At 32.3% G+C, this 17,783-nt stretch overlaps 1 protein-coding gene across 2 annotated transcripts; it reads right to left on the bottom strand.

Moving 5' to 3' along the window:
- Positions 1-7,329: 7,329 nt before the first annotated feature.
- On the bottom strand, positions 7,330-12,922 carry LOC126707530 (probable protein phosphatase 2C 60). 2 transcript variants are annotated; one of them, XM_050407221.1, is made up of 5 exons: positions 12,475-12,922; positions 11,496-11,985; positions 10,560-10,927; positions 9,106-9,342; positions 7,330-7,857 (listed from the first exon to the last, which is right to left on the bottom strand). In XM_050407221.1, exons 2-5 carry the CDS (start codon positions 11,812-11,814, stop codon positions 7,588-7,590), a joined length of 1,194 nt encoding a protein of 397 aa, XP_050263178.1. In that variant the 5' UTR covers positions 11,815-11,985; positions 12,475-12,922; the 3' UTR covers positions 7,330-7,587. The 2 variants fall into 2 exon arrangements, with proteins under 2 accessions (XP_050263178.1, XP_050263179.1); XM_050407222.1 differs by having other exon boundaries at positions 11,496-11,928.
- Positions 12,923-17,783: the final 4,861 nt, after the last annotated feature.

Raw genomic sequence — 17,783 nt, 5'->3', positions numbered from 1 at the left:
TAACTATGATCACGATTTTCATTCATAAATTCTTTGTTGATGTCCAAATTCATAACATCTTCCACAAGTTCATCCAATTTCATTTGTGCAAGTTCTTGCCAAAAAAAAAAAGTATTAGTAGTTCTAGAGTCTGTAAAGTTTCAATTTCCAATTATATCCCTTGAAATTTTTGTAATTACTCACTTTTCTTTTTAAATTTAAAATATATGTTGAGTATAAAAGGTATTTGACAAATTTAAAAAAAAATAAATATTTATTTGTTATACAAGTTAAACGGGTTGTGTTAAGTGGGTCATTTCGAGTTGACACAAATAAATTGGCGTGTCAAACGTGTCTATTGCGGGTTACGTGGGTTGACCCGCTTATGACACGTTTCTTATCGTGTCGCTTTCAGGTCGATCCGTTTATGACCCAAACCCATTAAGGCCTAACCTTAGCCCCAAAAAACACGTGTCGTGTTCGCAGATTAGGTCGAACATTGACACCCCTAATATATATTATAGTTATACTTTTACATAATTTATTTTAAATAAATTGAAAAAATAAAAATAAATCCTGCAAACCACACATTTTATTGCAATTAAAAATTAATAAAAACAAGTCATACCAAAGACACTCACATTTTGCCCCTTATAACTTTTTTTCTTCAATATAATATATAATATTTGTCACAACTGCTAATATGATTGATTGAAATTGATTGTAATTGATATACAATAAAGTAATATCAACGGTAATCCAACTAAAGTAATATTGTATTAATCACAATTTATGACCTCAACAAATTGTAAAATAATAATAATAATAATATTTGTTGTGTTTAGAGCATTTTATTTTCTCTTAATTATCCTCCCCCTCCCACTCCCACTCCCCTTCTTTTTCTAAGTTTTCTCTTTGAGGGATGGGCAGTTTATACTCATCCAGTTAAATAATAGTAGCAATCAAAGCCACCCAAAATTTCTAATAGGATTGTCCCATGGCTCAATTAGTAAATAATAAGAATCATATTCAGAGGTCAGAGTTACTAATTAAACCATTAATTAACCATCCCTCCCCTCTTACATTTTTTTTTTTTTTTTAAATTCTAACAAGTGGATAGAAAATCTTGTCTCCAATGTCCCAACTCCAAAGTCCAAACTACAATGATGAAAAATTGAATAGTTTTAACTTTTAAGATAAACAGAAAACTATCCAACTAGGCTGAAAAAGGACAGTAGGATCTAGAGGGCCTCAGAGTTTGTACTGTCACATTTGATTATATATTATGATGGGTCAGACTACTCAACACTCTCAACTAAACTGCATGATTCTATATGTACGACTACCACTCCATTCAATCTTCCACAGGATTCCAACAACAACACTATAATACCCCGATTTGATTTTATGATCATCACACATTATTAATATAGAGTAGAGTTACTGTATGCGTGTGCATGGTAAGATGGAGATAGACAATTTGGTGTTACGAAATAGGTGAGAAAGATTAAAGTTTTAATGCATACAATTTAGTCCAGCAGTTAAAATAATAAATAAATAAAAGAGGAAGATGTTTATGGGCCTCTTGGAGACTAAAGAGATAAGTTTAAGTGTGTTTTAAACTCCAGCCCATTACACCACCAAATCCACATCACTCATGCGTTAAAAAGTAGGGTAGAGGAAAAGATAATTAGGGTTAAGATTAAATTCTATAAGGATGTGGTGTAACTATGTTTTACACCATTCAATAAGTGATTGCTATCAGTATTTTACTTAAAATTCAATACATCCTACCACACTTAATAGCATCTCAATAAATTCTAAATTTAGTTGGATTTATATATGGGTATTAGAATTGATTGAGTGTGATTGTGTTTATTCTTAAATATGTGATAAGATGATGTGACATGTTGGGATTGGAGGGGTAAAATATGGGTTTTACATCATGTCCTTATAGAATTTAATCTCAATTAGGGTTTTCATTAGAAGGGTTTCTTAGTAAAAGTGGATGCCAAATAAAATTTGAGAGAGAGAGAGAAAGGTGGCGTGACAGAAGAACGAGGCAAAATTGTTTAAGGGCATAAGGTTTGGCTGCGAAATCAAGGTGAGAACCTCATCTAAATATTTCTATACTGTTTATAAATCTTGAGGTATATTTAGGGTTTTGGCAACGTGGTAAGATTCAGTTATGTCCACTAAATTGACTATTCGATTTCAATGGAAAGATGGTTAATTATAAGTGTTATTCATGTAAAGATCCAATTGTAATACTCTTCAGTTATGGTACTATTGTATTTAATTTTGATTACCCATTGAAATTGAGAACCTTGGGTCTAACAAAGGATTATATATACTAGATTAATTCCTAAAAGTGAGTACATGATTTCATTGAGTTGCCTACAGATTTCATTCGAATATAGACTTCATGATTATAATCTTTAATCCTAAAGGTGGCCCTGTATCCTTACGTTTTCAATGGGAATATTAATCTAAGGTCTAGGGTATTTCGGTTGTTGCTTCTCTAATGGTAATATGAGATTTGACCCAATGTAAAGAAACATTATTGGCCTAGAAGATCAATTGTGGTTATAGAAATTTGTTTGAACTCTAGTAGTACAGATTTGTTTGGCGAAATATTGTTGCGGTGGGACTTTGATAAGGAATAATAAATTGCTTAATTCAATGGTATATACTAAAGTAGTTTTCATACCTAATTTTTGTAGGACAATAGGAAAGAAAAGGTTTGTAAGGATTAGATTCCATGCTTACTGATTAAAGCATTCTTTTGTTTAGATCATATGGAAGATTAAAGTGCTCAGCTGTGTTCAAATATATTAGCAAGAGAGGTAAGTAATTATGCATAATATGCACAAGTTTTGTTTGTTAGGTTCCTAGATGTCAAAGGTTTTCAAAGGTTATGTTTTAAGCATGCGTTTTCTAAAGTTTATCAAAAGCAATTTTACACCATTAAAAGAGAAATTTCGAATTTCAAATAATGTTTTAAAGAGAAATTTCGAATTTTAAATAATGTTTTGAATGTCCAAATCTCATTTAGAAGATGATTTTCTAAACTAAACTAATTTCAGAAAAAGAGTTGAGTTTCAAGATAAGTTTTCTAAAAAGGTTATTGATCTTTAAATTTGTTTAAAACAAGTGATTTCAAAGTCATATTCCTATTTTTCCAAATGGTATTTAAAACATTTTTTTTAGCAAATTGAATTTTCAGATTTAGTCAAGAATTGTAAAATACTTGTATAAACTCCTCAGTTCCTATTTGTTCCCTAATAGAGTCAAGTATCCTTTGATTTATGTTTTAATTCGATATTGTGATATTCGATATGCCTCTATATTTGGAATAATTGTTAATATTAAGAAAATTATTCTATTTTGTATAAACTTTGCTTTTGTGATATGTGACTCAAAATAAGTATTTTTAGAATTGAGTAGATATATGTGTAAGCCCGCTCATAGGGTTGTATGTGAGAATAAGTGTTGATCCCTCACCAGCAGGGGTTAGATATTGGTATCCGCTCACAAGATTGTATGTGAGAATATGTGATATGTGTGTATGTGACACTGTGCTCTGATCAATCATATGTATGTGTTTTAGAATGATTTTAAGGTGTGATTACATATGTATTACGTGATTCTTCATATGTTTTAGAATAATTATATTTGATATCATTGAATGAGTTTGTGAAAAATCAAAATACTTGTGCTTTGTTGACTCTATCCTGTTGTGTATTGTGTATAATTGGTTACTGAATGTGTGGCTCACCCCATCAATTACAATTTTTCAGATTAAAGTTTAGTTGAGAAACAGAACCTTTGGATTACTTCGTAAGGTGCAAGGTAGAGCGTGTGAGTTTATAGACAACGTCAATAATACTTGAAGCCTTAAAGGATTATTAGTTCTTTTTATTCCACTTTAGATTTCACAGTATTTTGGAGATTGTTCTAAATTGTGGATTTTAGTATTGTAAAAGATTGATTAAGAGCATTGTATATTTGGAGTTTTATTGAATTATGTTTAAATTAATTATTTTTATTGAGTTATGTAAGATTAGCAAGTTAGTCATGCATTTAAATTCATGTTCCATGGATTTGGGTTGTGACAAACTCAGCCAAGTTCAGTCACTTAGCACCAACAACAAAAAAATCCTTAAGCCAAATTGGAAACTGGTTTCATTTGGCATTGAAAGTTATATAACACCCAACTTGTGTTAGATAATCAATGATTTCATGAAGGGGCAAAACTTCTATGGCATCTTGTTGAACATTTTTTTAAAGACTAGAATATGAAATCCTTCTATTATTTCACCAAAAACGGAAATTTTCTAATAGTAGCCTTCATTAAGAGTGCATTTAGATGTGCTTTGTTTGTTGCTTATTCCAAGTATGGTAAAAAAAGGAGAGGGATATTTTTAATTATTATTATTATTATTTTTTGTGTGTGGAATGGAATCCGTCAAAGCAAACTAAAAAAATTGGCTTATTTTTTTAAGATATTCACACAAACATAAACAAATCTCTCACGAACCACAGTACTACACACACCACAATTTCATAATCTCAAAACCCCAATACATCCACCTTGTCTCCCATGCAAACAAAAATAAACAATGACTAAACACACATACATATGTATCTTTCAACCCTAAAAATATATCAAACTACTCATCGTTGAAACACACTTGTATTTTTTTTTTTAAGAATCTTCTCATTTTTCTATGTCGAAAGACATTTGGGCCAAAGTCACCAAACTCTTTACAATATTTTTTTTTTACAAAGGCTCTAATTATATTCCTTTATGGGTAAAGAACACCTGATTACTTATATAATAAACAACTTTTCTTTTATATTAAGAAGATCTAAACAATAAAATTAGGAATTTAAGGCCATTTAACAATTTAAGATTATTCTCCAGCACAAGGGAAGCCGAAGTGGCATGTAGAATCGTTATATGAAAAAAAGAAAAGTAGTGAAGTGTTTTAACGGTTTAGCTTGTAGATAACCGGTTGACACATTTTAATATTTAAAAAAAAAACATCAATGTTCAAATCTTCTCACTGCAACTATCAAGTTATATAAATAAACAGTTTAATAGGCTGGGATGCCAAAAGTTCAGCCTAGGCTCAAAATATTTAGAATCCCTATTTATCTGTTGATGAAAAAGAACATAGACTTCAAATTTTTGCAAGAAAAGCTAGAGTTGAAGCTAGTAGAATGGAGAGAATGCTTGTCTTGATCTGAATCCTGAAAGCGCAAACATGGTTAATACGGTTGCTCAGGCTTTGTTGACAATCTATATGCAATAGTATTGTACAATCTTCGCTCAATATCATATATAGGGCCAATTTTGTTACCAACAACACAAAAGTGAAAACATATAAGCCTAAACTTGTCACTCCAGCGTCCATACAAACATTTATTAAGCTTCTACTGTATAATATAATTAAGATAAATATGAACTGTTTCTCAAAAAAAAAAAAAAAAAAAAAAGATAAATATGAACATATGAGTATGAGTATATGACCCGTTCTTAGATTTTTTATTATTATTTTAAAGTAGTAATAAATACACATAGTGTGAGACAAATGTTAAACTATACCCCATCAATTGAAATCGTCTTTCGAACCATGATTTCATCAAGGGTTCGGTAGGGGCATGTATTAACTATCAATTTTGAAAATTTTTTTATGAAAAATTAAAAAAATTATCAAAATAATTAATTATTTTTTCATAATTTTTTCTAAAATAATTTATTAATATGTGCCTAAAAACACACGTTAACAAATCCCGGAATTCAATTATGTTTTCACAAGTTGGGTGCAATTAGCTTTGTGCAACCTTAATTAAACATTATTATTTTTTTAAATCCCCCAATTTACACAGGAACTTTGATAATTAGAGAAGTACTAAAGAGTGGAATTGAGGATCAGAGAGAAAATAGAGACACAGGCATTGAGGAATGTGCATTTAGGTGGGGTTTAGAACAAGGAGTAGCAATAAAATACAAGCATAAAAACAAGGTCTTTGGTGGGTTAGCGAGAATATGCTCCCAACCGAACTTCTGACAACTGAGAGAGAATACTCAGCCTTTCTCCTACCTCGTAACTCACTACTTGTCTACTCTCTCTCATTTCTATGTCCTTGTTCATCTTTTTTTACCTTTAAAATTTAGTAACACAATAGATTTCACAATCTTCCTAACCAATTGTTGATGTTATCTAGGCCGGGGTCATTTATATCTTTTGGTAACTAAATCAAGATGAAATCCAATCAAAATGAATGGACATATGATTTTAAAACTAATAAATTCTAATCCAATATTCTCCACCAAATATAACCTTTTTTAATCACGAGTCATTTGCCTTAAATCTCATAGTATCACCACCAAAATTTTAATCAAGTCATTTGCCTTAGTCTCAGTATGTGATATCACCACCATTAGACTGAAGCCCAACATAATCTTTACCGAAGTTTTTATCCAATGCTTCTACACATTAGAATGAAACTCGACATAATCTTTGGCAAAGTTTGTATCCAATGCATTAGACAGAAAAGACAGTCCACAATATGGACACGTAGCTAATTTCAGACATGTGTCCTTTCCAGTGTACTGAGTACTTACTCAAGCCAAACCTCGTAACTCCTAGCTTGACAGATAGAGAAATTCACTTCAGTTGATAATAGTAAGGATAATACAGACAATGGTTTACTTTCCATTTACTTTCAAAGAATTACAGATTTTCTCATTGACCAAGCACAAAATCTTGCTTTTTATTAATGCAAAATTCAAAAATACACTACCATCTCATGGAGGAAGAACCAAAAACTAGTTTGGAAATATGAGTGTAAACATTAAACCAAACCAATGAAACATCCAAAACGTGATTCCTGTTTAATATTCAAAAAATATTAAACTAAGGCACCTAAGTCTTTATAATCCAATGTGCTTTTTCTACCGGCAAAATATTGTTGGTTACTGCACTATGATGACCCTGAACAATGAAACTGAAACTTTTTTTTTTCAAAAGAAAGTCACATCAAATGTAAAATTCTTTTGATATATTTCATAAGATGAGAGTAATATTAGGAGAGTTCACAATATCAATGAGCATATTTTGAATTTACCTGACCACTATCAATGTTTGGAACTCTTTTATCCATCTTGTATTGTAGCAGAACTGTGTCTGCAAATCGCTCTAAAGCTGAAACTTTTCTCGTTGCAAATTTAGAGTAAATTAGAAGAGCAAACAAGCAAGCAACAGGAAGGAAAACTTGATGTGACAAAGTCATGCAATTTACAAACTCAAGGATGCCAACATAAAGAGGGAGAGAAAGCAATGGAGTAAGGGGAAAAAAATTAATAGAGGGTAAGAACTGTGCCGAGGAAATAACTATAATAACTGTCGCCTATTAAGTTCTCTTTCTCCAGTTCTTTTAACTTTTGGCACAAGAGCTAAATGCAAGTATTAGTTTTGAGTTAAAAGTTACAGTTTACACTAAAGAATTGAAGAAGGCCTGCTCCTCTGATCTCTTCTGGAAGCTACCTGGTATTCACATAGAGAATAATACAACAGACAAATATGAGATAAAGCTTAATTAGGTACTGCCAGCTTCCATTGGCGTAGTAAGAGGAGCAAGTGTGTTATGAGGCAGGTTTATTCCACCCCCCTTCACGGATATACTCGGGGACTTGACTGAGCTAGCCCTGCTCACGAGATTTGAGTCAAGAAATACAACAATCACTGTAATGTCATCGTGGAAATGGCGACGGACCCCACGGTCTATCTTCTTCAAGTCCGAATATCTCATTTCTCTCTTCTTTGCTGCTTCTTGCAAAGCAGCTTTTATCAGCCTTCTAGCACTTCCCTGCATAAAGTTAGGGGAAAAAGTAAATTCTCTACTGTTTTTGCCCGCTAACTACTGAGGTTTGTTGCATAACATGAATCTGCCACTTATGTGGCAAGTAACCAGGATCAAATTTAAAAATTTTCAATAAAGCATGTGTTAAAAAAAGATGAAAAGGAAAATAATAAGTGTGTAAGTTAATTGTCTATCCTGCTTGATGGGATTGTACTACATTCAGCAGTCAGCACTAAGCAGACATATTTCAGTAACATGACAGCTAAAATTCAGTTAGTGCTTTGTGGAATCTAAGACGTATATTGGACAGTACATTATATTGAGTGCACCATGCGTATACATATAAAAAACCCTGTGATGGAGAACAGGAGCAGATACAAGCAAATATTTCCCTGGCTAGAGTAAGAAAAGTCAGGAAAGTGTAGACATGTAGAATACATTTGAATGTCCCATGGAAATGACACATTTCCACTGCTCATCCATAGTAAGTTGTGGATGGGTTTTTATGTTGAATGATATATAAAACCTATCGGAACACTTTCCATATCCATCATGCACCCAAACAAAGGCTAATTTGATGTAGATTTGATACTATTATAATATATTTATTTTTAAAAAATATAAAAATCATTTTTTGTCTTTCATGAGTAAATATAGGCTACTGATTCAAACACTAATCGATCACAATAAATTGCACATATCCCTTCTCCTCCCTAACATGATATAACAGTAATCAAATGACATTACTTTCTTCTCACCAGGAGGGACAGCCCAAAGTAGCAGATTGTAAGTTATATTTTACAAACTAGTTCATTAAATAGAAAGGGAAAAAAAAAGAGGGGGCGGGGGGGTGGGAGATTAAAAATGTACTACTGACTGAAAGACTCCAAACTGAATTTAATGTCTTTACAGATTTTAACCTCATAGTCAAATTATTCAGTTTTGTACAGCTACGAATTACTATGGAGAAGATGATAATAATGATGATCACATTCAAGCAATGGCTCTTCTAGGAAATATTGTTACAAATCCTAATGGAAAAACATTCACCAATCTCAAAAGAACTAGCATACTCATACATGAACAATTCAAATTCAAATTTCTAGATATAGTGCATGAGACCAAGTCAAATCAAGGCTGAACTAGCTATTGCTCTACCATACTTTCAGACTTAAGAATGGTAAGAAATAAACAAGAAAAAATCTCGATCAGTAAAGTACCAATATTTAGTGTTTAAGAGATTATATATCTTACGCTGTGTGGATGATTTTGAACCATGTCAACAGCTTCCTGATTGGTAAGGTGCTCCCAAAGCCCATCAGATGCAAATATAATAAATTGATCATGGGGTTGCAATTGATGCACAGAAATTGTTGGTTCAGCGCTTAGTATCGGCTTTTTAAAAGGTTCACGAAGGCGAAACTTAGCATATAAAGGCTCCCTGTTGAACTCAGCCTTTTTTAAATACACATCACCAATAGATCTAGAAATCTGCAAGATGAAAGATTCTGACAATTACAAAAGCACTCAAAAAAGGAGATGCATCAAGTCAAACAAGCCAACATATACCCACAAGAAACAAAATCTTGTGTAGCGTCATCATATTACAATCTTACTTGGCAATCAGATATAGTTGAGTTCCATACATCAGTGAAACATGCATTCAGAAATTAGACTGCATTATATACATTTACAAGGCAGGTGGGGAGTGAAAAGATAACATGTGCCTCTTTCTCTTAGGATACTGTTTACGTGGGGAGACCTCTAAATTATAAAATAAAAAATTATAACATGTAAACTTCAGACATCAAACACAAAGCTACCACATAATGCAATGCTTAAAAAAAGAAGAGTAAAAGTTAGATCCCTAATGGCCTTGTCTCCAGTAAAGTGGCATCTACTTCAATTAATCAAAATTCAAGAATCTAACATTAAATGACTCCTATGGCAGTCTGCCCCAAAAGAACCTCCAAGTAGGTGTAGTAGCAAACTATAAGAGCCACCACACTGGTAGCTGATGTAACATATTTGTACCAAATACTATGATTTCCTGCTACAAATTCAAACTTACTTCCTCCAAACTCAGCCTCTATCAAAATTCAATCAGTAATATTGCAGGATCAGCATGATTTGGAGTTGACGCCATCTGAAGTATGTGCTGCTTATATAACTTTTCAAACAGAAGAATAAAATGAAAATTTAAGAATCATGTTCGTTCTCACTCAGCAATTAGTAAAAAGGAATCAAGAAAAAGGTAGAGAGATTTTGAAGGATGCATAGGCAGGACCATATCCCACTTTCCTCTAAACCACTTCAAGAGTTAACACACCGAAAAGGGTGCCTCATCCTTGACCTATGCTCCCATCAAAGATGGAATCATCCTGAAAAATAAATGAAACTAACATTCTCTTCAATTTTTAACAATTTTCCACTAAAAAAGGAGAAGAGAGGGAGGAAGGGGGGTGGGGAGGAATTTCCACTGCGATAAACTCTAAACTCCTCTTGTTTTACTAAATACTTTTGCACTCTTAAATATGAAACAAGAAAAAAGAGTATGAGCATCACAGAATCAACTAAATGGAAATACTCTGTAAAATAGGAACTGTAATTGACAGACAATTAATAGGAACACACAAATTTTCCTTTCTAGTTTCAGCAGTAACAAAACTAGTACTAGGAACCAATTTTTCACATTGTATGAAACTTACCTGTATAAGGCCCTTTACACGCCATACATTATGCTTCAAAACTACAATCTGTGGGTCCTCAGGATGTAAAGAATGCAACTCTTGTCTGACAGACTCTATACATACATTGTGCTCTGCTGACAATTGGATGGCTAGAACCTCCCCTGTTGCTTTCATAACTCTTCCCAGGACAGCACGGGAATCACCAAGGTTGGCAATGTAGAGGGTTCCATTACAAATAACACCAACAAGACAGCATGACCCAACTGCTGCAATCTGTGGTTTCAATGGCCATTGTTTGGTAACAAGAGACATGAACCCATCTTCTGTTGCTTGATATGCTTTCCTTACTACATCCACTGACATCGATTGTTGCTCTGCAGCAAACCCTGCATATAATAATCATAACAGAAGAATCAGAATAGGGATGATCTTAAAACGCACAAACTCACTACTGTAAATATATATTACCCACAAGTATAAAATTACTTTGAGTAATAGCATAAATTTGAAGATCACAATTCTAGTGTTCGCAGTTAGTGGCTAAGAAGGGAGGTGCAGGGAGGATGAGGTAGACAAAGAACAGAAAATTCAATTTGAATCTTAAAATTTTCATTCTTTGTGGCCCCAATTTTTCCTAAAAAAAGTCTATGCATGTTATTTGAGGTCATTCCTTTATTTCAGAACATTAACACAATAAGCCCTTCCAATTCAACCAAGCTTGAAGTTGATTACTGTTTCTTTGCCATTCAGCCATCTAAAATTTTACCCTCCATCATATATTTTATTTAACAAAATTTTCTAAGCAGCAAGGGAGTATTAAATGGAGATCACCAATTAGGATCTCCCTTTTCCCTCTCCTAAGGGCCAAACTCACTCATCAAAGCGAATAAAAAAGTAAGCAAATAAAAATACATACTTGGGACCATAATAATCCATCAAAGTTGAGTCTCTTACTCTTGAGATGTTGAAACAGGTGATTATTGACATAGCGTGACGTCTCAGGCCCCCCGTGCCCGTCATAGACCCCAATAAAGGTGCCAAAGGGGCCGGTCTCATTCAAACTCAAACTGCCTGACTCAATCTGGCTCTGGTCCTCAAGCAAATTGTTGGCTTGGACTACAGCCATAGAGAAGTCACCATTCAAGTGCTGTCCACTGTCTTTATACCACAATAACCCTTCTTGGCGACCCCCTGCATCTGAACCTGTATGAACATATCGATTGGACCTGGGCCGAAAACAGGCCCTGAGAAAGTTCATCAACTCCGATAACATCCCTCATCTCATCCAAACAACCCTCCAAATTCTCATCACCATCAAAAACCACTCTAACCCAAAATTCCCAATTGTGAATTATCTTTTCCTAAACTCCACACCAATAACCATACACTATAACAGCATCAACAACAAAACACCATAAAAATCAATACTTGTTCAATCAGAAACCTACAAGATCAACAACAAAGTACAAATAGAATCAATAACTGAAACCTTAGAACCCAGAAATATCAGATACGTGGCATGAAGAAGCTGCCTTTACAGTTAAATTCAGTTATAGGACAACACCAAAAACATGAGGAATACTGTAATCTGAAACCCATCTTGTGTTTCCTCTTAAAGCAGAAAATTCATGACCACAGCAACACATACAGCCGCTAAAGATTGAAAATTCAACACATAGACAAAAGGGTGGTGTTTGAACAAAAGAGTAGTCAAAGTTACTTTTTTCTCAGACAGGTGTTTGGTCAGCCACTTGATAATCCAGAAGGTCTACCCCTTCACATTGAAAAATTAAAGCCCTCCAAGAAACCATCAAACACAAAATTCAACTTCCTTTTCAACCATATAATATATACAATAAAACACACACCGTGTTAAACAAATACTATAACAAAATAAAAGCTGCTTTTTTTTAAGTTGAAGTAAAAAACTTACCAAATAAACTGGCTGTTTCCTGAAAGCTACTGCGTGCTAGAGTTGAACAAGAGGAGGATCTGGAGAGAACAAGGAAAAGTTCATGTGGGTTTTGTGCCAAAGCATTAGATCTGTGGATCCAACAAATCAAAGAGAGGAACAAAAAATAAAAACAAAAACAAGAAGTGGGTTTTTGTTGTTTTTGCTTTTTCTATTCTTTTCTAGTGGTGTGTGGAAGATGATATTGATATATAGTAGTTGAGAAAGAGCAGCACCAAGTGAAATGGGACTTGTCAAAAAACCAGGGTCTATATGTTTAAAAAGATTGGCCCAACTGAAACTTCCTCTCTCTATCTCTCTATTTCTCTCAGCAGACAAGCCCCATAAAAGGCCAACAATGGAGAGCTTGAAGCCAGCAAAGCAGAGGTGTTGCTATGGGCTCCATACACACTGTAGCTTATAGAGTTCTAGAGAGAGAGAGAGAGAGAGAGAGTCAATGAAGTTATTTGGACAAGGATAATGTGCATGGTGATATCATAGGGATTCCATCAAATGGGGTTCACACAAAGACACGTGGAATATGGTGGGGTTCTTGACAATTGACACGAGACCAACACTATATAATTGTTTAATGAACATACTATTATTATATGAGAATATTGAAAATTGTTTCCCAAATAGTGAATAATTACTCTTTTTTTTTTTTTTTAAATAGATAAAGCAATAAAACAAACCTCTTTATTTATACCAATCTAGTTGTAACATACATACAATTTTCATACATTTTTATAATATAATTTATTGATGTGATAAGTTATTATTGTAACATTACTTTCACATAACTCGTAATTTAGACAATTTTTCTAGACATTAATTGACAAATTATAACATTGTATGTAGATAAGTGTATAATTCCTTACACTTTTTTGTGTAGATAAGATAGAGAATTGAGGATACAATTTTTATTTTTTATTTTTTAAAGAGTTTCAACTTATGACGTTTGCTCATAATAATAGTTATTTATTATCAGAAGGAAAAATAAGACCAAAAAAAAAATTATATACCTTTTATAATTTTTTTTCCTTGTTTTAGTAACAAGGATCTTTTTTATTTAAAAAAGAAAGATTGTGAATAACAAAAGTATCATTAAAAGTACTTTGGTTTTGTTCAAAGTGCACGTCCACTTTTGATGGAAAATAATTTAAAGAAAAAATTCTACATTAAATATAATGAAAATCATCACTCCAAATCCAAATTCCTCTTACATTATTTTCTTGTAATAATTCTTTTAACAATTTCATATTTAATAATGTGAAACATCTATTATCCATTATTAGTACAAAGTTAAAACAAAGTGGGGGCTATGTTCCTATATTTAGCACTTCCTTCATGCTATTATTTACATGTAATTTTTTTGTTAGTACGCATAATAATATATATTTTTTAATGTTCTAATTGTCCATTCGAATTAATTAATTAATTAATTGCAAGTAGAAATATTGTCAAATTGTGCATGTCTCATATTGGGAGTAGTAGCACGAAAATGTTGTGCCTCTGCATGTAAACGTTCCTTACAGGTCAGTGAGTTTTTTAGATGAAGCAAAGTCTCGCCCACAAAATTTAGACCCAAAATGAGTTTTGTAATTCAACGGTGTCAATTAAATGGTCCTAATGATGTGGGTGTTGATTATTGGCTTGTCCTTCTAGTCAAACAATATGACTTTACTTTAGAGGTTGTGAATTTTTCTAAATTCAATCAATTAGCCTAAACACAACTTCTTTTTTGATATAATAAAAATATTAAAAAAACAAAACAGAAACAGACTACTTCTTCTTCTCTTTTTTAGCTCGTGTAGGTTTTAAATGTATGACGCTTGTCCGTAATGATTACTCTTTATAATTAATATGATAATAAATTTATTTTACAGAGTAAGTAATATTCAATTCATCTTCAAAAAAGAAAGGAAAAAAAAAAAAAACTAATTGATTTGGAACCTACAACTAAACATAATTTATTAAGTGTTTGGAGTTTGGACATGCTCGTTGACCTATTGTGTTTAATGAATTAATTCGGATTTATCTTGCCACGAAAAGTAATGTTTTACAAAATTATATTAAATTTTTTATTCATTCTAATACTTTATATATATATATATATATATATATTCAATGGTTATCAATAAATGGTGAGATATTTGAGTCCTGGATATCTCCATTGAACAAACTAAGAGGAGTTATAATACTCTTGATAATCCCTTCTAATACTAAGTCAACATAATTAGATTAAACGTCTCTATAGATTTAACTTTTAACTATTTTCATGTACCTCTAATCCAAAATCATAAAAACGATTGGCAAGCTAAGATTGAATGTTACAATCGGGAGGATATTTCCTTTAAAAACACTAAGAGGAGCTATAATACTCTTGATAATCCCTTCTAATACTAAGTCAACATAATTAGATTAGATGTCTCTATAGTTTTAACTTTTAACTATCTGTAATGTACCTCTAATTCAAAGTAAAAAAAACGATTGACATGCTAAAATTCTAAAATTGAATGTTACAGTTGGGTGAATATCTCATTTGAAAACAATAAGAGGTGCGATAATGCTCTTAATAATCTCTTCTAAATTTTAATACTAAGTCAACATAATTAGATTAGATGTCTCTATAGTTTTAACTTTTAGATGTCTCTATAGTTTTAACTTTTAACTATTTGTCAAGTACATCTAATCCTAAATCAAGAAAAATGATTTGGCATGCTAAGATTGAATGTAACAATCGGGTTCTATAGGGAATTAATAAGCTAATATGACCTCTATTGTCAAATTTCAGTAAAAGGCCCTTTCAGTAAACGCATGGGTTTGACTGTTATGCACCTTATCCATACAGGCACATAATGACACGAGAGGTTCCTATTGCAAGAATTTAACCTGCCAACTTAGGCAACACTCCAAACTTTGGATTTGGAAACCCTTTACATAGTTTGGTATTTTTATGCAGCACATAATATAAATAAAGCTCCACACACGAAAGGCATCTATAATTTTAAAATGATCTAAATAAATCCTCTTCTTTGACTACTTTCATATTAAACTCTATAAATTTTTTTTGTTTGATTTGATTAAGAGTTCAAATTGATACAAATTTTAAAAGTTTAGGATTTAATTTAGAAATAACAAAATTATAAGGTTTAATCTATAACAATCATAAATGACATTATTTAAGTTGAAACTTTTAAAACTATAGGGTTTACTTTAAAAGTATTTAATTTGTTTTCTATAGCATTTAACCTTATTATCACATGACAATGGCATGGCAACACCGCCGTGACACAGCACCACATTGAGTCTTAACAATTAGCCACCACGACCTTCTCCTTCCCAACCACCACCACCTCCAATTCTCACCTCCTCATCCATTTTCTTTTTATATTTTCCACACTTGCAAAATTTTCAGAAAATTAAAAAATCAATAGTTATATCATTTATCAAATATTTAAATTTCAAAATTTTGAAGTCTAAAAGTATGCATAAAAAATAAATTTATAATTGAATAGTAAATTACATTTGATTGACACAAAATTTGACACGCGTATTAAAAATATAAAGAACATACAATCTAACAATTTAAAATTTTAAAATATATAGCCATATTAAATTTTTTAGTAGGAGTTGTAACCATTAACTATAATTAAGTTTATAGTCAAACTTTCTCCTTAAAATAAAATAATAATAAAAAGTATGCATGCTCTAGATCAAACTTTACAGGTGTATTTAGATGTTCATTGTTGTTTTTGTGATCTAGGACAATTGGTGGCAGAATAAAAGCCACACCAAGAGAAACAAACAAACAAATAAATGAAATTAGAAGTTAATCACCACAACAAGGCACTAACAGGTACAATAGAAGTCATAATAATCTTTTTTTCTTTTCTTTTCTTTTTTGCCTCAAAGTCATAATAGTCTTAATAGATGCTTAACCATTTCAGGTAATTGGATGAGGACATAATCCACTAATTATACAAGAGTTTGGTCACCATTAGTGGAATTGTTGGGTCCATCTTAAAGGTTTTTTTTGGTAAACAGGTCCATCTTAAAGGTCACTAATAAAGTTCTCCATCTTTGATGGAAATTAGAAAGTTGATACTGTACGACCAGAAAAATGTCACCATCTATTTTCCTTTTAAGATTGGGTTATGCACGACCTACATGTGCGAGCTTTCACATTCTACTCGAGTGGTATGCAATTCGATGTTATTGCCGGTGCTTATCTAATTGTTTTAATTAACTAATTTTTGTATTCAATTTCTCCTCTCTTTTCAATAAAGGATGTAAAGTTCCATCCATCATGGGTGTAGAATTTTGTGGGGATTTATGGGATATAGGATACGGATCAATTGGGTGAAAAAACATTTGTTTATTGGGGTAATTATATTTTATCATCTTAAATTATACCTCTTATTATACTTTGCATCATAAACTTTTCGAATATATGATTAGAACATTAAACTATAATTCGTGTTACACTTTGAACCCTAGTGTCAATTCTGCTATTCTTTTGGAAGGAAAACTTAATTACGAGTGAATCAAGTGACTCATTTGGGTCTTTTGACTTTGTGCAAGAGTCACATGGTTCACACGTGGTTAGGTATTTTATCCAAGATAAGAGCAAAATTAATGGTGAAGTGCAAAGTGTAACACGTGTTATAGTTTAGAACACTAACCGTACATTCTGAAAATTTAGGGCCTCCGTTTGGATTGAGGGGGGACGGAAGGAGTGTGAATTAGAGTAGAGTAAAGTTGGCTGAAAATAAACTAATTTTGGGCTAACTCAACTAAACTCAACTCTACTCCTTCCTCTCTCCCCTTTAATCCAAACGGACCATTAAGATGCAAAGTGTCATATGAGATATAATTTAGATTTTAGGGTGGTAAAAAAGTGTAAATATATCTTTGTTTAGGCGATAGAAAGACAAAACTTGAGGGAATGTTTTATTCATTTTGTTGGATCATGTTCATGGCATTAATAATAAATAGGAAGGTTACCCCCCCCCCCCCCCTTTTTTTTCAGAAACAACCTATATTTATTAGTTCCAATTTATAGAAAAGATTAACACACACAAATATTCAAAAATTACATGGACGTAGCCCTAGTATTGATACAAACTACTTTACACCATTAAAAGTGTACTTAAATAGGGAAATATCCTCAATAATTGTAGGAACCCAATTTTGTTCAGTCGGAGTCCTCTAATCCTTGGAATGATTAAACTGTAGATTATGCTCCACATATATCCCATCATGATTGGTGCTAGTAATTTCACCTT

This window comes from Quercus robur, chromosome 11 (assembly GCF_932294415.1).
Source record: "Quercus robur chromosome 11, dhQueRobu3.1, whole genome shotgun sequence".
Classification (NCBI taxonomy): Eukaryota; Viridiplantae; Streptophyta; class Magnoliopsida; order Fagales; family Fagaceae; genus Quercus; species Quercus robur.
The sequence above is the reverse complement of the archived record's forward strand: the minus strand, read 5'-3'. Positions and strand labels throughout refer to the sequence as shown.

What these genes read in the sequence shown, in the direction of transcription:
- LOC126707530 (XM_050407221.1), bottom strand. Translation starts at nt 11,814, where the DNA reads ATGTTATCGGAGTTGATGAACTTTCTCAGGGCCTGTTTTCGGCCCAGG. An exon ending in CCTGTTTCAACATCTCAAGA is followed by an intron (nt 10,928 to 11,495) that starts GTAAGAGACTCA and finishes TATTATATGCAG; the next exon opens with GGTTTGCTGCAGAGCAACAA. An exon ending in GTGTAAAGGGCCTTATACAG is followed by an intron (nt 9,343 to 10,559) that starts GTAAGTTTCATA and finishes TTCATCTTGCAG; the next exon opens with ATTTCTAGATCTATTGGTGA.